The 22,963-nt window shown below is 44.1% G+C and overlaps 2 protein-coding genes across 2 annotated transcripts; both read right to left on the reverse strand.

Moving 5' to 3' along the window:
* Positions 1–5,462: 5,462 nt before the first annotated feature.
* Positions 5,463–10,707, reverse strand: mlec (malectin). Its single transcript, XM_076154126.1, has 6 exons — positions 10,478–10,707; positions 9,488–9,709; positions 8,554–8,732; positions 8,226–8,402; positions 6,117–6,174; positions 5,463–5,791 (listed from the first exon to the last, which is right to left on the reverse strand). The coding sequence occupies exons 2-6, from the start codon at positions 9,687–9,689 to the stop codon at positions 5,547–5,549; spliced, it is 861 nt and encodes a 286-aa protein (XP_076010241.1). The 5' UTR covers positions 9,690–9,709; positions 10,478–10,707; the 3' UTR covers positions 5,463–5,546.
* Positions 10,708–13,146: 2,439 nt separating this feature from the next.
* Positions 13,147–22,404, reverse strand: cabp1a (calcium binding protein 1a). The gene is made up of 7 exons (XM_076154263.1): positions 21,667–22,404; positions 15,095–15,125; positions 14,847–14,990; positions 14,622–14,731; positions 14,450–14,524; positions 14,271–14,343; positions 13,147–13,891 (listed from the first exon to the last, which is right to left on the reverse strand). Exons 1-7 carry the CDS (start codon positions 22,402–22,404, stop codon positions 13,866–13,868), a joined length of 1,197 nt encoding a protein of 398 aa, XP_076010378.1. The 3' UTR covers positions 13,147–13,865.
* Between the last annotated feature and the right edge of the window lie 559 nt (positions 22,405–22,963).

A 22,963-nucleotide genomic window follows, 5' to 3' on the forward strand; every position in this document is an offset into this window, starting at 1 on the left:
ACTGCATCAAGGAGTATGACAGTAACATAAAAATGGAAGTAAACAAGAGTAAAAGTATTATACACATTTTAAAGCACCAAGCCCTGTGTACTGAAGATAGTACAGTGTAGCACTTAAAATACAAAGCATTTTGTACTTCATGTATTTTTATAAAAATGTGTTTAAAAAAGTAGCAGTTTAGACTAAGAACCATATTAAGGTTCTTAGTCGGAGAAAAAAAAGAAATCAACAATTTTACCATGTATACTAAAGAAATAAGTAAAACATATTGTGTGATTGCTTAATCTTGGTGCTTCTTCTGAAAAACTACAACATGGAATTTTGGAAGCACTAAGCATTATTTACAAAATGTACATAGTCGTGGTAAACTACCGTGTACTTGAGGTTTCTTTGATGGCAGTACCAACAAATTCCATATAATAATACTTTGGAATAAAGTTCCATATAATAATAGCACCAAGTAACAAGCACAAGTTAGTGATAATAAACTAGTGACACTAACCATCAAGTACTTGGACATGGAGTTAAAAAACAGGAAGACCTTTGTGATAAAATAGCACATTTATTAAAAACAGATTTTATCAGCTTTTATCATTTTGCAGATATTTGCCACAAGTGAGACCAAAGATTTATCTGCAGCTCAGAGGAGGATCTCATTTACTAACACACACCTGTACAGTACGAAGCTTTACACACACACACACACACGCGCACACAGTGACTGTTGGCAGAGTCATTTGTCCTGTTAGCTGTATGGCCTGATGAAAAGTGGCAACACTTTCCAATTCAAAACAAGTTCGGACACCAACAATTTGTGTTTTATCAATGGGAAATTTTCCTTAATTACAAAAAGGGAAAAGAAACAAAAATCATCTTTTATGAGAGAAAGAGGAAATGAACGTAGAACCTTTTGCATCATGTTTGGGTATTTAGATGGGATGAAAGCGATTCTTTGGTTCTATTGTGGCAAAGTGTGGAACATTGAGAGTCGGATGTTCATTCCACTCCAGCTCAGACAGAACAGGTTCGGAAAAAGGTTCTCAGATAAACGAAGACATCAAAACGGCTTTATGTGAATGTCCTTCTCGTGTGTGTGTGTGTGTGTGTGTGTGTGTGTGTGTGTGTGTGTGTGTGTGTGTGTGTGTGTGTGTGTGTGTGTGTGTTACTCTCTCAAACGTGAGGTTGAATTTAGTCCAGAGGAAATCTCCATCCAGAGGAGCCGAGGTGGTTTCATTTAGGAAAAGTTTAAAAAAAGTGCATTTCCCCTAATTATCAGTTTGTGTCTATGCTTGATGAAGTGGTGAACGCTGTCCGTGGTGCTGAAGAGACAGACTGTCCGTTTAACAAAATGAAAGGAAACCATTTTATTGCAGATTTCCTACAGGTGAAAATGGTCCATGTTGAGGCCTAATGTTATGATGTCACCCTTTGCAGTTTTGAGTGGAGAGGATAAGAGGTTTGTGCTTGTGGGAAACCTTTTTGTTTTTTATCGTTTACAGGCTTCGGAAACAGTGATAAACCATTTTGACGGCTTGTTGAAGCGTGAATTGAAAAATCAATATGGAAACATTTTCTAGGATCAATATTTTTTTCCTAGATTTGGGATTTGAATTTATTTTATCTTTACACTTTTTATGCATTAAGTGTTTTATGTCAAGAATGTATAAGCGGATGAAGTCACCCACCCGGAGAGCCAGGTTCACTCCGCAGGTACGTCCGCTTGGGCCAAATACAAAAATTCATTTGTGTAGGATTGTGTGAAAGTGTGTTCAGCTTTCCAAGAGCAGATTGATATGATTGTTCCTCTTTTCCTTAAAATGCCCTTGAAGCCTTCTGAACTTTTAGTATGATGGATTTGAGCCTTAATCAAGCCTTTCTTTTTTTTAACCGAAAGCTGCTAAAGTGGAATGAAAATCCCTCAAACCAGTTTAAAAAGAGATAAAACAACCATGTGGTACAAACAACAAAAGAGGGCGCTCAAGGTGAATGATGGTAAAGCACAATGTATTCAAGAATTCAAGGCAACATAGACAAAACACATAAAAATGACATGGATTAAAAAGATGAGGCAGTGCAAAATGTCACACCAATAAAATATCACAAACAAAAAAAACCCAAAACAAAAACAGATCCTGAGGAAAAAAAATGATTCAACCATACAAACCGAGCGTATTACAAAACAAATCTCCAGATCAGCCCCGACGCAATTTAAATTACAAACCATAGAATGGAAGATCCCACTTATACTGATATAATCTCATTTATTCCACTTCCTGACAGGAAGCACATCTGGCCGCCTGTTACTTCTAACTATTATATTCTGTACCGACAACCCCCCCCCCCAGCAGAAAGGCCACGAGGCTTCCTCACGCCAGAGAAAACCGGTCAAACCCAAAACCCTCTCAACTCTAAACGCTAAACCCCACCAGAACAGAACCGCCGTCACACTAGACAGAGTGTGATCTTGTACCTTTATATACACACGCGACCGTGTAGACCTGCAGAGGGACAGAGACGTCACCACAAATTTGTTTTTTTTGTGCATCTTTTTAGAGGGGGCAGGGGAAAAAAAAAATGTGCTTCTACTTCTTAAATGGACAGTTTGAAGTCGCCGTCCGTTAACCTAAATATCCTCATCTGCCATTCATGTCAATGGGAGGGAGAAAGGAGCCACGACACCCGATTGATCGAGCGTTTAGTCGTGTTCCCGAATATGGCAACAGTGATGATGGCAGAGGGGTCGGGGGAGGGCGACACGTAACACCGATTAATGAAACAGGCAAAGTCACAAAATCTTCAGGGGGGAGGGGCAACTGGATACACAAATAGGAGGAGGAGGAGGAGGAGGAGGAGTCACTAAACAACAGAAGAAGCCACGCCTCAGTCCGGGCAGAAAGAAAAAGGAAGACAAGGCTTCATTGCACTGAAGTCCGCGACGGATAGAAACGGGTCGAGTTTGAAGACGTCACGCTTGGACATATGGAAAAATGACACGCGCTGACTTTTGACCTGTAATCGGATGTACTTTATCGCAACGCATCGCTGACAGACGCAGGGGAACTAAAGGTGTGTTAAGTGTGGACGAGAGCTGGAAGGCCCCAGTTACACCTTCAATCAGACACGTCATCTATACGATCCATGATTTCTGGTCATGAACCTTCAACGATGGGTCACTGGCTTTGTTTGTGTAAATTGTAGCAGGCCGGAGGTGTTTGTCCGTTCGTCCACAGTCACGCAGCAATAACAGCTAAAGCCTATCCCTACATGTATGCCTCGTAAATGCCATTTCTTTCCTCTACCACATTCTCTCAGATAATAATGTTAGAAGGCACCAGGATAGAGATCCGACGGAAAATGCAAACGTTTCCTGCTGAAAGGTCAGGAGAACACTCAGGAGGCAACAGTGAACATGTGGGTCCACTCTACACGTTACTGAGCTGGGAAGTGGACGACAAATATCTCCAGAATGCTACAACTCCACAAGATCTTGCATAAAACTGCTGGCGTATCTCTTTGAAGATGTAAACTTTGAAAAATGTATTAGCTTTAATTCTCATCACATCCGTCCATAAAACCTTTGAGCCCCGAAATCCCATCTGTTACCACAGGGGGCATCGCTCCTTCAACTGTCAACCATGTCTCCTGTCCTCCCTGGGATTGGAGGAGTTGTGAAGGCATCTCCCAGGCTGCTGAGGGTGCCATCATGTCTCAACTATTCAGGTTTAAATGCTCTCCGCAACGTTGGGACACATTGATGAGATTAAATCCACGCCACAGCTTCATCCAGGATCAGCTCGCTTTTATTCATAAAGTTATTTTGAACGGGAGTTGTGACTTGCAACAGCCCCAAATACAAATGGATGAAGATCATTTATGGAGCAAAGAGGAACGACGGAAAACGAGCCGCCTGCTTAGATACCGTCACCATGACAACGTGTCAACAAAGTGTAAAAGAGGCCTTGGTGACCTGAAATCCAGGTTCAGATTAAAATCGGCAGATAAAGGCAAAAAGGAAAATATTATTTGTCTTATATTATCGTTTTCATGTAAAGATATTTAATAATTCAATTCTTATAATTTACAGTTGTCTTTATTTACTATTAACAACATCTGGGATAAACTTCCAAAACCAAATCTGAGGGATTGTTGCTGTAAAAAGGTTTATGTTCAATTCAAAATAAACCAAATACCAGCAGAGATGATCAGAATTGGCTCAGGATCAAATATGTAACGTGTGTCAGCCTCGGGAGAACACGGAGGCCGTCGGGCTCACACAGGTCTTAGAAAAAGGAAACGCGAAGGGTGGGAGGGGAGGGGGTGTCGCAACTTTCCCCCAGTTTAACCACTGAAGGAAAAGGCGTCAGTCAGCACCTCTGAATCAGACTTCACTGCTGCTGTGGTTAAGAGACCAAGCAGTTCACCACAGGCAACGCAGGAAATCGTGTCAACCTTTCGTCGATTTAAAAACAGGGCAACAAAGTTTCTTGACAAACTAATATCGAAGTAAAAAAAAAAAAAAAAAAGCATTCTTTGGTGAAATAAAAAAAGGCATGCGTGAGTAAAAAGGAGCGGAAAAGGCAAAGATCACATTGAACACAGTGACGTTTAGATCCTGACTCACTTGATATATTATCAACATTTCACAGCATAAACTTTGCAGCTTAACTCAAATGTGGCGCCTGGAACTCAGAAGCGTTCATTTTAAATGATTTCTAGTAACTTCATATTGAATTGATTCCACCGAAAAAAAGAAAATTTAAAATAAAAATCCCGAAAAATCAACTTCAAATTTGCCATCAACACCTTTCCTGCCCTGATCTGTAATTGGGTCCAAACCTCTGCTGTCATTACAGGAAGGAAACGATCATTCAGAGACGGCTCCTTCAACCTGCTTCATCTTCCTCCACCTCATCTGCCGCTATTTATCGATGCGCCTGACCGGAGCGGATAGACGCCAAAACGCCAGAAACTCAAGACGGGAGACCGTGTGTTCACAGCTCCACCCATTTCAAAGAAGCGATACATCAAGAACATTTCAGCCCGATTTAAAGGAACACCTGTGGTCGGTGCTGTGCTTCCTTCCTCTCTACCTAATAAAAAAAAAAAACGAAAAAAAAAATTGTTGACATTTTTGCTAAACAGAACCAGACAGATGGGGTCGCTCCCGAACGGCTGGAAATGTGGCGTTGGCGCCTGGAAGGAAGCAGCGCCGGCGAATCCGGGCCCGGATCAGGCGGAAGATGGCAAACATTGTTCAGATGGGTCAGCGGGTGGATGTCGCACACATTCACACAGAAGCGCACAGCACACACACTTCGCACATCCGCTCTCCGTCTTTCGCCGACGACAGCGTTCGTCTTGCAGTGGCCTCGCAAAAAGATTATTGTCCGTTTTGTCGTCCTTCGTCACGTTTTTCCTCCCGTGTGTACGCCTTCGCCTCGGCCCCTCCCCCTTCTCTCCCTCCCCCCCTCTCCCTCTTCATTGTCTCTCGTACGTAACGTCCCCCCTCCCCCTCTGACGTCTCGTCTGTTTGTTTTAGTTCTCGCTCACAGCCGACAGAGGCAGAACAGTGTGGGGATGAACACCCCAAACGCCACCAGGATGGGAAACATGAGGCTGCTGTTGTCGGCGGCGTACGGGTTTGGCGTTCGGGGGCCCGACTGGACTCTGTACTTAGAACCTGTTGGGAGTTTCTTCTTTCCGCCTTCCTCGCCTGGCTCGGTGTCCTCCTCTTCCTCCTCCTCTTCCTCGTGCTTCTCCAAGCCAGGGTGCGGCTGAAGCTTTGGTACATCTATGGAGGTAGACAACACATTGGAAGTCGGGGGAGATTTAACTTTAAACCGTATGGATCATGGATGTGTCAGTTAAGTATGCAAGTATTATTAAAGGCGCTTCAACCGCTAAAGGCTGCAGCGTACCAAACCAAAAGACGAAGATGACGATGATGATGTTGCCCTTTTCCTTTTGTTTGGGCGTTTCAAAGCAAGTGAGGATATTTGTTCTTTTTTTGTATTGAACAGCTTTAGCGTGGCATGTGAAGTGGGAAAGACGGGAAAATAAATGCGTCTAGTTCAGCGAGAGCCAAAAAGTGGTATTTGTGGCCTCGGTAGACTCACCCTCTGACGTCCCCTTCATCACGTAGAGAGCGCAGACCTTGGGGTTGTCGTAATAACCCTGAAACACACAAAAGCGAGGTTAGCAAGAAACATTTGACGGTGTCGACATGTACAAGAGTCTTTTCAGCTCTTGAGCTCCTGGTTAACTCTTTGTAACACTTTTAACACAAGGCTGCTTCTTTCAATCAGACCGCAGCCTTCGTGTTATAATCACTCATATCTCTGGTAAGAATCCCAAGTAACCTTGTAACAAACCTGGACAATGTGAATGTGAGTAAATATACTGAAGTGTGTGAAAAGCAAACATCAGTCTAAGCAGCGATGTCAGAGTAACTTCCTCTTGAAACAGCAACCCATGTTTTTTCTCTGCCCCAGGCTCAACAACTACTGGTCCGGTTACTTCAAAACATCGTCTAGCATATTGGGAATGCAAGTTCAACCCTCCCCTAATATTGCCATCTTCGGCAGCCCATATGACTTACGCCAATTTAACACCTCACAAGAGGAAATGGTCATGTTCACCTCTAGGTGAACGGCTAAAGGATACAATGTATTTTCTAAACTCGAGAAAATCCAGTACACTATGAGGGGCCACACTGGTAAGTTCTATCAGAGATGGCAACCGTTTCTCTCTTACTTCACAGATCTACAGGCTATGCCAGACCAGTGACTGAAAACCTGAACACCAAAGAGTTCCTTTTTTTCCCCATTCAATTTTACATCCCAGGCGGGCCAGGACGGGGTTGTGTGAATGTGGGGGTTTCGGATTGGGATGTCCTCTTTGTTGTTTCTCTCTTCTCTCCTTCTCTTCACCACAACCAATGATGCGATTTGTAGTAGCCTATGTTGCTGATTGACATCTTCCTGTAGAAACTGACCCTATGACATCTATGACATCATCCTGTAGAAACTGACCCTATGACATCATTGCATCAACATCACTGATGCCATCCTGGACTCTGTGTCCACACTACTGTGCCATGTTCTCACAACCTCCAGCGGCCGTGGGTTCTGGCTGTTTCAAATTCAATCTACTTGTATCTCATATTGCCTATTTTACCTCAGGGTCTACGTATAAAGTTTAACAACAACAATGGTAATAATAATATAACCTTCCTTCTTTCTCTCTCTCTCCGTTTCCCCCCTCTTTCTGTATAAAAAATGATCTCCAAAATATCCTATAATTGTATGCGCAATGTCATGTAAAATGTTTGCTGAAAAAGAAAAAGAAACAGCAACTCATGAGTATTAAGGGACAGTAAGCCATCTACAGCACTTAAGACTTTGAAAAACTGGATTTGTGAGCTGAAACCTATTGACTTCCAAAATGGGGAGTAGTTTAAACACACACACCCAAAATGGGGACTAGCGCACACGCACACACACACACGCCTGATGAAATGAACCCTTATTAGTGACCTTTCTAACAGATTTGCTCTGCGTGGGACAGGATGAAAGGTTTCATTTACATTCCTACAATCGCATTCGTATGATGTCGCCGTGTGACTTTGGCCCAGCGCTGAGGAAACTAATGCGGTGACTCAGGTGGAGTCCTGCAGAACCGGTGAGGAGAGCAGAACAAAAGCACCTGCCAGGCACATTCTGGCAGTGGGCGACCGTGTTAGTGTCGCTGCATAAAGAGCAGGAAGTGAGTCCCACTTAGGATTTAAGAAGGAAAAGCCAGAGAGGGTCAAGCAGCAGAGAAAATGGATGAAAAGGCAAATGAGGTCACAATGAAGTTGGATCTATGGCGGGGGCTGTGTGTGTGTGTGTTTTTTTTTTGGGGGATGATGCCTCCAAATTTACCGTCAAGCCTTGTTATGGTCTAGTAACCCACAAATTCTTCATCTTCTACAAAAGCAATCACATAAAATTCTATATTATTAGCGAGGCTTAAAAATCAGCATCAGTATTTGCATGTAGTTTTCAAACTCTTAACTGTGTTTCTCCTCAAATCTGATACTCCAAAAGACATTTTCAAATAATCCCTTTTGGGGCTCACATCCTGTTTGAACAGGACGTTTATTGTGAACACGCGTGGCTTCAAAGACGACCTCATCAACCAAAACCAATCAACCGCCTTCATAGGAAACAAGCAGAGCTACTGACCTTTACAAACTCCACCGTGAGTTTGCCGTTGAAGGTGGACACCTCTCCCTGCACACTCAGTTTGCCTCGGCGGATAGAGAAGGGCACTATCTCGTCGTGGGCGGTGCTGTGACCCACGCGGTCAAAGATATCCAGGTCCTTCACCACCACATGGCCGTTCAGACGCACATCAAACACCTGGAAAGCCCAAATCTGCGATTATCACCAGCTCGTACGGCACAGCCAGTGATTTCACTGCGCTCCATGTTATCAAATAGTTTCTTCATGGTCTGAGTGGCGGGAGGAACTCAAAGAACGGGAAACTTATCTGATTGGTTACATGCCATACCTTTTGTTGCGATTGAGCAAAGTAAACCTCTGCGTACTTCATCACTAGTATATAGTCTCCCTCCTCACGAATGGGAATGTCGTATCCAAATGTGTCTTCGTTATAGCGCTCAGTCTGGTACAGTATCTGGTCTTCTGGACTGGAGCGCAGGATCGGCAGGCGAATCCCATAATCGGATGCTACAGAACCAGACGAGAACATTATCAGGACCAATGGATCCAAAAGAGAACACTGACAGCTTAATTACTGGAACACTGTTGGAGTGCTATAGTACAGATGCCGTTTCATACGATAACGCCGCGCTAGACAGACGATGCTGTTACCTTTCTTCACAACTCTTAAGTCAGTGACGGCACCATTAAGATACACTGTTCTGGATTATGACTGACTGAACTATTGACAAGTGCAGGTGTAAAGAAGATCCAACCACATTCATCTTTAGACCGACACAGGTGGTCACACTTTAAGGTGCTCTAAGAGGCGCTGTGGTGTCATGCATGCAATTGGCTACAATGTGTGTGACATTGTAGCAGCTAAACATCTAATGTCAAAATACCGTTGTGTTTTAAGCTCGGGTCAAAGCTGAAAAATTAGTAAAGTGGACTTATTGCAGGTGTGAAGGTCCTGACCTTCTCCTGAAGCCTAAAATGGGATCTTCATACACTATGATCGCTTTAACGGACAGTCCAAAGTGGAGGAGGACTTGTTCACTGCTGTGGATTCGACAGCATCACCTGCTTCCTCAACACGCTGAGGGGGCGGAGCATCGGCCTGTCTCTATGCTGACTCCTCATTAGTGCTCACACGAGGAAGCTACAATCTCACACATCTCGGCTGCAAATATCATTTCTCCTACTTAACAGATTCAACCCAACATCTCACAAAATCAAGACGAATAAAGAGTCTTCATAGTAAATCACTTATCCGGTCTTACCTTTGCCCAGCTTGCCTTCCAGCGGGTCCTTCTTAAACTGAACACCGTGCACGTCCACATGCGCCTCACCGCCGGAGTTCACAGCCCAGATGACCCGCTCGGCGAGGCTCGGGCCCCCGCCGTCCGCCCAGCACTGCTCGGCCAGCAGCGACAGCACCGCCGCTAGCAGCCCGGTGACGAGCTTCGCCGTGACCCGCCGCATTGCCACACACAACCCCGGTCCTACACACACACACATACGGAGAGACGGCAAATGTGGATGGATGGACGCACACCTGGCTGGTTAAATACGCGATAACTCCTTGAAGGGTAGAAAGGCAACTGCAATGCAAAGATCGTCTACATATGAAAAGTTGTCAAGATAAGCGACAAAAGCTAGCGAGCGCTTATGATGACATGGAACATGATCTGTAGCCTGTATGCTAACGTTAATGGTACTATGACCGGTGTGTATGATTTAGTAGTAACCATGTTATCTGGTGACCTTAACCTGTGTAGGTTTGAAGATTTATTTATTAACATGCGGTGGTTGGCTATTTAAATGTATTGGTTTTGGACGAGTTACACAAGTCAAAGATCATTTCCTGTTCTCTGTCATTTCTGTTAAAAGATACTGGAGCGTTTTCTTAAAAATCAAATCGAATCAGCCTTGAACCACAGTAAGTTTAAACTATATTGTGTGAAATTCACCCCGCAGCTGCCGTTTACAACTTCAAGCACCCTCGAAGGCGTTCAGCCTCATGTCATCATTTAACACGGACACCCGTCACGTCCATACACCACTAGCTCCGAAGTACCCGGAATATGACATGTGAAATCATACAGACATTAATGGTTATCTCAGCATTGACATAGGGAACATTATATTAATTTTGGGGTCAAACAATAAAATTGGAAATAACCTTGTAGTTTTTCAGCTACGACTGCTAGCTACCTGTCTAACCGGCAGTATGAGAGCGCCCGGCTAACACAAATGTAGCATTTTCTTACCTCCCCTTTTGACTCCTTTTCTGCTCCTGTCGTTAATAAGCTCGCCGACGTGTCTCCACTGACACAGTCTGACAGGATACCTGTGAGAGAACTTCACCGGGGTTTTGTCGGTTGCTTTTCGCCGTGACTGCTACACTGCCGCTGACTTTCATTCAATGTGTGCATCCAGTGTAGCATTAGCAGGGCAGCTACAGGAGCAGGAGGCTGCGCGGCGTCACCGAACTTAGCAGTTCCTGTACAGAGAAGGGGAGTTAGGCTCCTGTTAGTGATTCAATCCTTTTGAACCCGTTCAGTGAGCCGTGCATTGACGTTGCCCAAAATGAGGTGTCACTCCATAAACTTCTGCCTATGTCGCTCGCATAGATTTAGACGGACTACGAATACACTACTTACTAATACAAATTTAAAAAAAATTCACAAGAAGTCCTTCTCTTCTTTAATAATAACCTATTCCAGACAATTTTCGTTCATCGCTTGTTGCATCGTGTTCATGAACTAAATTCGTCAGGTCCATTTAGTGTGGAAAGGGGTTCCAGAATCGGAACTGTTTAGGTGGGAAAGTGTAATGTGTAAAAAAAACAACAGAAAAGGTCTCCTGGTCTTTTATTTGTTCTATACCAACAGCACCAGTAATGACGTGTTCAAATTCCCCATGCCGTCATTTACGCAGATCCCATGTTGGTGGGAATGCAAGTTGTTTTTTGTTAAGGGCTGAGCTGAGTGCCAGCCAAGCACACAATAGGAAAGGCGATGGAAATGTGTGTACTGTGTAGAGTTAAACAATGTCATGGAAAAGTTAAGTGAGTTGCATGTGATCATCTGGAAAGAGTTCAAAAAGAACGAATCGTGCATTAATGGAGCAGGACTGGTTGTCATTGAGTGACAGGTAGTGCATCCATTCAGGCCTTACTATTAGTTTAAATATTAAGTTTTTACACGTCCAGTGAAATATATTGTGCCATTGTCAGCAACATACAAATCTGGCCCCATGACTCAGATTTGAACATTCATTTGACTGAACAATGTTTAGGAGTAAGATCAGTCTTAAATCTCGACTAAAACCAAAAAACTACAACACCTGAGACAAAACGGTTCTTACAGTTTTGAAATATTACATTTATTATTAGGTTAATACAGCTGTTACTTCCTCACACACATACTCACTCCTCCTGTCTCTGCGTGGTATCACTCCAAAGGTAACAGGGGATTTGAATTTACTCAGTCTACTCAGTGACCAGTTTTCATTACACTTGCAGTGTCAAATAAAATGGTAATCGATACCCTTTTCATATACAGTGCGGTTTTAGGTACTGTGATGTTTTAAATTACACCCGCATGCCGTTAGTGGTCATTAAGGTATATCCATCTCACCTACTCTTTGGTTTGGTATGGTCCGAGTCTTATCCAATCAGCAAAGTCCAACACAGCGCGCACGCGGTGCACTCTGGGGTTGACGAAAGAAATGAATGAAGACTGTTGCCATAGCAACAACTATTCCTCAGTCGTTTATTATATCATATTATATTATACACGTTTCAGTGTTTAATTATATGCAGTTTATTAAAAGATTTGCAATGGTGGCAATGTAAATATTTATTCAAATTATTATTTCGAAACTGTTACATGTTCATTGAACATACCTATTAATCATTGCATTTTTGTAAATGATTTCTGGCATACCTTAATGACTTCCACCATGTTTTGTTCATGGCTTTTTGAAGTTACTTTTTGTATTTTATTTTTCCGATCTCTTGACATATTATGCTCAAAATCGTAACTGACTACAATCACGTCACACTTCCTGCATTCATAACTAAATTTACTTCATCTTTGGCTGTTGCGCAGAGGAAAAACAGCTTTGTGTAATGTGGGTCCTTTAATGTGTTGAAACACCTTGATACATTTCTCCCTTGCTGCATCACTGTGCACACTGTGGGTTTGTCTTACTGGATGCATTTCTAAAGGCATCAACATACAGTTCTGCAACGCTGCTCAACTATGACTATAATACACTGCAAACACCTGGGGGAAACAAACTGCACATCTCTCCTTTAAGCTAAATAGAGAAGATTGAGTCCTAATGACCTAAGCAAGTAAGCTTATACAGTATATGTGTTTCCATTTGGTTTCCAACTGATGTCAAAATGACAATAAAGCCTATATTTGCGTGATTCTTCACCACAGACAATCAGTCTCAAAAGTAAACACATTTTATTGTTCTACAGTTAACTTGGCAGTTTTTTGTTAACTTTATTAGACAAAATGTAAGTGTGCATTAAACTACTGTCTTTGGCATGCATGAAAATTGCTTTGACAATACAGACTTGTGGACCCTTAACACAACAACATCATATTGACATTGACATACAGAACAAATACAACATAATCACATTTACTGTAAATACAATTCATAGATGTCGTTCCTGTGATCACAGAGCAAAGCATTGTGGCTCATCATTACTATAGAACCATTCTGTTTTTACTGCATTATTACATCATGATCATTTTGGCAGACGCTTTTATCCAAAGCGACTTACATTACATTACCACCCTTCGCAGAGGGGGGAGCAATTCAGGGTTCGGTGCCTTGCTCAGGGGTACCTCGGCAGGGGCTCGAACCGGCGACCCTCCGGTTCCCGAGCAGAAGCACTACCCACTGAGCCACTGCCTGTGATCACTTGGTAATAACATATATGAAAACTGTTTCAGAGTGCAGCTTCCTGTTAATATCAGAGATCTGCGTCTTCCTTTGCATGTGATCAACAGACAGTGATGCTTATGGGACTGGACTGGCACAATGGCACAGAGGTCACAAAGTTACAACACAGGTGTGATGTTGCCACATGGCTTCTGTGGTGAAGCACCAATGTTACACAAAGGACAAACCAATGAAACAGTTTCTAACGCAACAGAGCGAGTCGGTAAAAGTGCACAGAGTGTAAATCTACAGAAACATTCCACAGTGTTACTCATCGTTTACACCTTATCTACAGGTGTTCACTCACACTTGACATTGTACATTAAAAGCAACATTCAGTGAGACATCTAACTTTACAATGCAGAGATTAAGACGAGACAGCAACAACCTAACCTTATGGGAAGTTATTTAATGAGTCCTAAAGTGCAAAAAACTTGATTTTGACAATCATCAGCTAGGCTACAGCAACATTCTGCCTCAATCGAACTGGAGACTTTTCAGGAAGAACAGCTTTTCCACAGAAAGTGTGAGGTGACTCCTCGATCCAAAACATTCAAGGAGTTTTCATCATTCCAGTGTCGTTCAGGTTTGAATGGCTCAGAGTTCTCAGCTTGTCCCCGGGTTCACTCGGTCAAGTAAGGAGCAGGACAAAGCTTTCACATTCAGGCCGTTTCTCTGCGTGCCACTGTGTTAGCGAGACATCATCCGTACAAACTCTGTGAAAAAGAAGGACGAGGTGAGTTTGTTTAGGGATAAACTGATCTATCAAATGATCACGATTCTACTGTCATGTGATCGTTGTACAACTTGTTTGTCCATCTATCCATCTGCACGTGTCAGTCATGTTCAGGTGAAGTATGGTTGCCTCACATTTGACTGCTTTACATTTTCCCCAGTAGGTGTCACTAGTGTGCTCAAACTAAGACTGAAATCTGATGTAATGGATCACTAAATGGCGACAGGTCACACTTAATGGGCACCACACCTTGATATTTTGATGTTACCTTAAAGTGATACTCAGTGATACTTTCATGGTTTCCAGGTCGTTTACATCTGAATTAGGAATCTATATGCCGTTTGGGAAAATGTGTTTACCTTCAAAATCAACAAGCCCATCCCCATTTAAGTCAACGTCTCTCAGGATGTCTTCTACTTCCTTGAGACCCACCTGGAAATACAAATGATGGCAGACGAACACAATCAGGAATGATTTTGTAAATCCGAGATGCAAACGATGCAACTTGCTTACAGTGGGAATCCAGAGTAAAAGTTACCTGTTGGCCCAGCAATTTCCTCATTGCATCTCGGAGCTCAGACGTGCTGATGGCGCCGTCGCCGTTAGTGTCGAACTGATAGAAAGAGAAAGAGCAAAAAGCAGAGAAACCATCAGAAAATACTGCGGACCAACAAAGTGCAGAAGTTTAACTTTCAACAACGGAGCCTCACTTCTTTAAAAGCATCCTTTAACTCCTTTATTCCAATCATGTCTGCAGTTTCAGCCAGGAGCTTTGGTCCCATCAACTCCACAAAGTCCTCAAAGTCAACATGACCTCCCACTTCAGGAACAGAGACAGATTCAAGATCACACACACAATTACAAAGCCGCATGCTCATTTAGCTTAAAGCATTATTTGCATGGTATAGACTTGCACGACTAAGTTCAGTCCTCACAGTTCATATTGATCTGCTGGCTCAGTTCAATCAGCTCCATCTCGGTGGGCATGTATCCCATTGTTCTCATGCAGTTTCCCAGGTCTTTACAGCTGATGAAACCATCCTTGTCCTTGTCAAACTCCTTGAAAGCGTCACGTAACTCTGTGGAACGGTGACAAAGATAATGCATCTCACACACTCACTACAAGGCCCTGCAAGCCTGATGAAGCTATCACAGTGGAAAAACAACAAGAGCGGAAACTTACCATCCATTTCCTCTGGCCTCAGTTCTCTGTCCTGTTGAGAAATAAGTACAGCACATAAGACACGAGTATAGTTCAAATAACATTGAATCAGTGGTCTGTATAAAATCAAATTCACAACAGGTGGAATATGAGTATATACTACGAGTACTACATGAAATAAACATACCGATGTAAACGCTCCGACCTGAGCGACGGAACCAATATCAGCAAGCTCCTCCATAACAGTCCCCAGTTTGTGTGTGAACCTCAGCTTAAGGACATCAACAGTAATAGATGTCACCAGTAGAATGTAACTACCTCATATCGTGATGAGACAACCTTCTGGTATTAATAGGTCGATCACTATTGAGCAAAGCTGGGAACAATAAGCTCTCCGTGTTCGTAGAGGTATGAGACCTTTCTATTTTTTTTCCCCAGCTCTTTGCTTACAATGAACGCAACCTTTAAAGGGCACGCAGAGAGTCAGACATATCCCAGAACCCTCAGGGGTTAACAGCAGGAGCAGAGAGAAGTCTAAACACAACACTTGACGTCAGACCCAAAAAGCCGCCTGACCGGAACCGATTACACAGAAAACACAGGAGGCACAGAAGCCCAAGGGAACGTCAACCAGTGAACCTGCAACCACAGCAGCATCAGTGTCAATCAGTGGATCCAATGGATCCTCCCTGAGCTGTGTGATTGTGCAACTGGGCCATTCCTATAATGCAGTGCTAAAAGGCTTTTTGTACACATTTAAGTCGCCGCTGTGACGTGAAACATTGCTGGTACAAATCAAATCATTCTGTCTGTTCAGTCCAAATGAACAGATTACTGGAGTAGAATGGGGAGCATGACATTATTCCAAAAATTGCTCCAATTGCTACATAATCAAGGCCTTGCAAATGTCATTATGAACCCATTCTGTGCTGCCAAACCTGAAGATTGCAGATAGACTTGTGGTACAAAATATAAAAACAGCAAATGGTTGAATGAGCATAGTAGAGCAACAACAACATCACAACATAGAGTACAGATCACTCGCTTACTATCTCCAACAGCAGACTGTGATTTGATATTGTTAATAATTATTTGATGTTAGAAAGGGTTTGTTTACATCAGGAATATTTGTGGAAGGAACATTCTGAGCTGACAAACACTCAAAAACCTCCAACATGAAGACATACTGCATGATTAAACTATGAATTTGGATTTGACTCTGGAACAGCAGTGGGAAGAGAGAGAGGAATGTTTATGTGTGTGTCCAGACTTACGTACAGCCTGCCTGCACGTGGCCGCGCCTTTTCGCAGGAAGACACACGTCTGTCCAAGTATGTTACTCATGAGAGCACAGTTTTGAGCCACGGACACAGGGGGCTCCTGATAAGGTCCCAGACCCCCTGCCTGGCCCCACTCCTCACTGGACAGCACCCCTCTGAACCTTCCCTTCCTCCCTGCGTCCTGGAGTGTCTTTCCACAGGGGTGCAGGTAGGGGGGCATAGACAGTGTTAGATACCCGAAGCAGCTTTGGCTTTGACTGTTTACGTCAGAATTAGGACTTAAGGTTAAGGTAAATGCTAGAATTTGGTTGAGGTGAGGGGTTTGAGAGAGAGAGAGAGAGAGAGAGAGAGAGAGAGAGAGAGAGAGAGAGAGTTAAAAGGGTGAAAACATTTTAAAAAGAGCGTGAAAGTAGAGTAAAAACCAAATGAAAATACAGTGAAAACAAGGGGGCAGACAGATGAAGATGCGGATGATCGAAAGCTTCAAATGTATCCACATGAATAAAATGTGGTGCTGCCAATTTTCCACTCATCATTCATAACAGTTTACTTGCCACATTGTGCAGACTGGCGCTTCACACCTATACACTGTCACAGGAACAGTAAACATGCTCAGAAACCCACGAGAGAGTCTCGCTCAGCATGAGGACTGAACCGCCAACTGTGAGACCAAGTAAACATGGGATCTATCTATCTATCTATCTATCTATCTATCTATCTATCTATCTATCTATCTATCTATCTAATGTATTTGTGAATAACTTCCTTTACTTTGCTACAGAATAAAACGTAAAAAGAGATTTCAAGAAAGGGAAAAGTCAAATGATACGAGGTAATAATCATAATTCAAGAAAACAGTGGGCTTGCTTCGAAAACATTTAGGATATTTTGGAGGAAAAATTAAGGAAAATTAAGATCAGCAGCTAAATTATTTTTACTCAAGTTTTGTTTGGAGTTTTGACCTGAATAGCGTACGTATCTCTACTTTTTACTCCAGAATGGCTTCAGGGGTACTTTTAGCACAGCACAGCGCTTGTAGCCAAATAGTTTGTGTTAAACAGCAGAGGTCTGCCAAAGTCTACAGCCGTTCATCTAAACGTGTTTGACAGCTCCACTCTGAGGCCGCCGACACGCAGAGCAGCAGCCCAGCAAGAATCAATTCATGGAATACAAAGACAAATAAAGACAGTGGATGTTGCAGCTCCTTTCTCATATATTAAACATAAAACCTGAAAGCAGAACCTTCTTTAATTTAAATCCATATTCGCATGTTCAACTGAAATAACAAGCATCCCACGCCACTATGCAACTCACAAAGGAATCGGCTCGTTGTCGTAGCGTTGTCCGTGTCATACATCACTCCTGTAGTCTACATTCAGTAATCAATCAAAAAAGGCCAAAAGTAGCAAAATAGAGGAAGGCACGGGGACAGTCTTACCTTCCTGACAGGCAGGTCTAAGCAGTTTCCCATGCCAAAGGAGAGAAGAGCTGCTCAGAAAGACCATGAGGACGTCTCCTCTGTGAAGACACTTTGGGCTTAGAGAGAAGTTCACACTGCTTTCAGCAAGACCCATGAAGGCTGGACTACCAAACTGCACTTAGTGAACGACACTGGACCACCACCTGTTGTGAATGAGACCAGCAGCACCAGTGAGGGGGAGAGAGGGAGAGAGGGAGAGAGAGAGAGAGAGAGAGAGAGAGAGAGAGAGAGCAGGGGGGGTGTAGGGAGGGTGGAACTAAATGAGTGAGCAGGGGTGTAGCAGGTAATTCTGGGGTCCAGTGCATATCCTGTCTCTGTGGGCCCCCGTTGCCCTCCTCCATCACGTCCTTGCTCACCCGTTAGATCTCGGGGTGTTTTCAAAGCTGTAGTCTGAGTCGGTGAACGAGTTGTTACCTTTTGGCATTTTCCCTTTGTTCGGTTTGGTTTCACACAGAAATGTTTGGGTGCTGGAGCGAGGAAGTAAAGTCAGGGAAGAGGCTCAGGTACCTAGTTGTCTTCATCTTAAAGACGGTGCACTGCCTCGCACAGATGACTGCTGCCTTCAAATGGCAGAACGGGGAGACAGGAAGCCGCAGCTGTAGCCCTGGATTTGCTCCACAGTAGCTGTACCGCCAGCTAGGTTGTGCATTACTACAGACACAACAGGCCTTGTGTATGTGTGTGTGCATGCGTGCGTGTGTGTGTCTGCGCGATGCCTGATCCAATGGTTGACGCTACTGTCTTGTCCATTTTCATTTGTGAGCGTTCAAGGCTGCTGTCTGTGTCACTACCACTCCATTCAACTATTCGAGTGTCACTTTGAGCTGTGTGTGTCTTTCAGCTGTGTCAACAAATCAAAGAGAGTCGCAGATTCACAAAGATCAGTCAGAAGTGAAAGAAAGGGAAGGAATTAAGAAGGAGTTTACGAATCTTCCACCGATCATCAGCATCAGAGCAAGAATCACAAACGTTGCATTGTCGAGTGCTCAGTCTGATGCCCTGATGGACACCGTAGGACCATTGGTCAATAGGTCAATAGGTCAGCCAATCAGCAGCCGCAGGACCACAATTCTATGCGATCCAAAACAACCTGTGGACTTTAAATCCCGGATGGCAGCAAAACGTGGTGCATTTAGAGATCAATATGTAACCATGACCTCTGATATTTCTCTAAGGCATCTCTGTATCACGAATGATACTGACTCATCTGAGGACAATGGTTCAAAAATGTATTAATGCTCTCATCCCATTCCACAGTGGAGGGCAAACTGACCAAATCACCTCTCTGCTTGCTAGACACCGCCTGCACCTGCATTACAAATCCCTCACCCCTCCCTCTATTTCTCAATGGCTGAGGGATATGATGTACGTTCTTAAACTCGACACTACACCAGAGGGGCCACACTGATAAGTTCTATGAGTGGCTGTGGCTTCCTGCTGTTTCAATTTCAAACTTCTTGTATCTCATATTGCCTATTTTACCTCAGGGTCTTCATATAAGGTTTAACAGCAACAATAGTAATAATAATACAACCCTCTTTCTTTCTCTCTATCCCGCTCTCCTTTCCCCCCTCTTCTGTATAAAAAATGATCTTCAAAATATCCTATAACTGTATGCACACTGTCATGTAAAATGTTTGTTTCAATAAAAACAAATCCAACACAAGAATGGCCAAAGCAGATTTGTTTGTATTGTTTACAACCTGGAATGCTTTACAGTTTTGACTTGATTAACAAAACCTAGAAAATGTCATGAATTTGTTCTCATGCACAGGATGAGGTCAAATTAATTTGTACACATGGTTGATGGATGAGGCCCATTGTTTGCTTTACCGCCTATTTGCAGTCTTTCTGTCCTCCTCACCTGCACACACACACACACAAACACACACACATACACACACACACACACACACACACCCTCTCACTCTCACTCGCTTTACAAAAGACTCATTCATAATTTTGCTACATGGTGATTTCTATTCAATTCCTGAACCACACACCCACACACACACCCACACACACACACACACACACACACACACACACACTGCCCCTCACCCACCCATCATCTCTGCCCTCCACAGGAAAACACACAAGGTCACCGTGTCCTTGCAGCTGCATGGCGCCAAGGAAAAACAGATAAAGACTGAGAGATGATGCCATATAGTAATCAATCAATGTGTGCTGCCGGACGTGGATCCTTAGGTAAATTCCAAAATACACAACAGGATGTGAGTGAGCTTATTAACTAAACCAGTGGAGGTGGGGGTCCACAGACACCTGATCACCATCTGTCTCACATGTATGTCCGTTCTCTCCATACACTTGAACACGATCCACAGCCGAGGCATCCGAAGGTTAAACCCGTGTGTGTGTGGTGGATACACAGTGTGCATCTCTCAAACCACAGCTGAACTCGTCTCCATCTCGCCGTCTCATCAAAGACCTTATTGAGGTCACACTAATGTTTTTACAAGGCTGCTCACAGACTGAGTCACACGTTATTTGTAGAATCTGCGTTCGTCAAATATAGACTTACCCCTCCCCCCCCCCACTCTCTTCTTTGCTTTTCCACATTGAGCCAAGAGCCTTGCAAATCACCTCCTGATGATCATTGTCAGATTTAAGCACACGAGGAAGCAAACAACATCAATATCAAGCGTTTTGCAGCAACGTAGAATGTCGTTGCTGTGATCAGCGTGCACATGAAAGCCTTTCATGTCTTCCTGATCAAACGATGCCTACAAGTGCATTGAGCATCTTTGTTCTGTTTTCAATGCACATTAGCACTTCAGAGATTTCACCTCTTTTCACCAGAACGTTTCATCTGCTCCTGCTCATCCACTTCAGTGAAACCGATCTGTGTGATGCAGAGGGTCTGTGAGAGGCACAGCAGCACTGTGTTACACATTACATAAGACACAAATGTGTAGATTATTTCCCCCCCCCGTTATGAACTGTGAAATAAGGACACCGCCTAATGTCAGTATGCAGTTGTGTACTTGACATTGTTTTGTTAGAGTATGTTTACATGTCAGTGTGTTGCCACTACAGCTAGATTTAATTGATAATCCTTAAGTTGTTTATGTATGTCATTGAGTGACATCACCTCGCTTGAACAGTTGCATTTTGCATGGAATTATGGGAGTTGTTCTGCTGATATTACCTTCTATTACTGTGGAATGTCTCGGGACGAATAAACACAAAAATAAGCATTGTGACTTTAAACCAGAACAATCTGAGGAATAAGAGTCGGAAACATTTATGTGCTTTCAATTGCTGAAGTCAAAAATACAGCAACAGTTGATCCCTATTGAGAAATCTGCTTTATGAGGCCACATGAAAGTGAGCCTCAATAACAAATCTCACAAGAAAAGTCATCATTTCCCTAAAGTTATGACTTTGTAAGCAGAGAACTATAATGCCATCATTGACACCATGCAGAGTGACGTTCATGCCAACCAGTTTGTTTATATTTGTCAAGCCCGACCTGAAATGAACAGAAAGGCCTTTTCCCCCCCTGCTGTGTTCACATAAATGCACCTTTAACAACCAGAATACATTCACATATGACCTTTAGTTGTTAGCTTCTGTCTTGAAAGGTGAATACAAACAACCACTGTGAAATTATGGGAAGTCTTAACTTCATGTAGTGAATCGGTAAATCATTTCTAGTAATAGTCCCTCATAATGGATACATTTACATACATTGGGATAAACTGGATGAGAGGTTGGGGGGTGGGACGGGGGTCGCTGTCAGGTAAGACATAATCCCTTGGTGCACCCCTGCACCTCCACCGTGTATCTCTGTGTTTTTTACTGGGCCTTACCTGACCAAAGAGTGAATTGAGGATGGTGCGTAAGTTGATGTCAGAAGCAGTGGAAGTGGCACTGGACCTCCGTGAGCGCCGTGAGGACCTGCTGGACAGCGGGGCCAGGGAGCAGGTGGACGGGGATGGACTGCTGACGTGACCGCCGCTGTTGGACAAACTGGCCCCCTTACGGTTCCTCGGCTCAAACAGAGGAGTCGTGTCGTCGTTGGTGTCCGACAGAGAGGGCACCCTGGGGACCGGGTGTGTGTGCGTGCGACAGCGGCAGGGGTCGTCGGGTTCAGGGGGTCCTGTCGGAGGAGGATCCTCCCGATCCCGGTGATGCTTCCTGCGGTGGTGCCGGTGTGTGTGCTTGGATGACCTGCAGCGCTCCCTCACATGTCGGCCCGCCTCGCCGTTCGGCTCGGGGGGGTCGGGAACTTGGTTGCGAGGGGCGTGTGAGCGACTCTTGCCCCGGTTGGCACCATCATCCTGCCCGTCCCGGCTGCTGAGCAGGGAGGGGTGGCACAGGGGTCTGCGAGCACTGACGTCGCACTCGGCCGACCAGAAGGACTCGTCGGCGGCGTTGCTGCCTTGGACGGCGGCGGGACGGTGGTGATGCTGGTGCTGCTGCTGCTGCTGCTGCTGCTGACTTCTTCGGATCTCCGGTGTGCGTTCGGGGAGGTGTGCTGGTCTTTTCCCCGAGGATGATTTCAGTAATGAGGTGGTGGATTCAGATTTTGGGAAGGTGGAACTCATTGCTGCGGATTTGCTCCCGATTCTCTCGGTGGCTTGATCATCGAAAACGCGCAGTGTTGTTTCCCTTCCATCACAGATCCTGCCCGCGGTTAAGTTCTGCTCAATTCACCACCTGATTGCTGTGCGGTGGCGCGCACACACACGGCAGAATACGGGGCACACACATCCCTGCAGAGCGCGTCACCTCTTCATTGATGAGAGCGATGGTCCCTGCATGGCGCCTGGGCGATGACGTGGGTGTGGAGGATGGTAGGATCAGGTGCCCCAAACTTTTCCACGGCAAAGACCAACCACAGACTCCTGATTAGATAACAGACCCGTCAGAGAATTTGTAGGATTGATAACGAGGTGGAGAAAGCAGATCGATCATATTGGATTGCCACGAGAGAACCCCATATAATACAATAATAAATAAATAAAACATTCATACCACAAAGACTGTCTTTGTCAAGGCTAATGTACTCTTCAGTTTTGTATCACGATCTACAGCTGCTGAGAAAAAGGACCTCACAATAGATCGTTGCACATCTGCGCCCCCATGTGGCGAGATAGTGAACTG

The sequence above is a fragment of the Genypterus blacodes genome, unplaced genomic scaffold, assembly GCF_046128005.1.
Source record: "Genypterus blacodes isolate CSIRO-AG114 ecotype Tasmania unplaced genomic scaffold, CSIRO-AGI_Gbla_v1 ptg000061l_1, whole genome shotgun sequence".
NCBI lineage: Eukaryota > Metazoa > Chordata > Actinopteri > Ophidiiformes > Ophidiidae > Genypterus > Genypterus blacodes.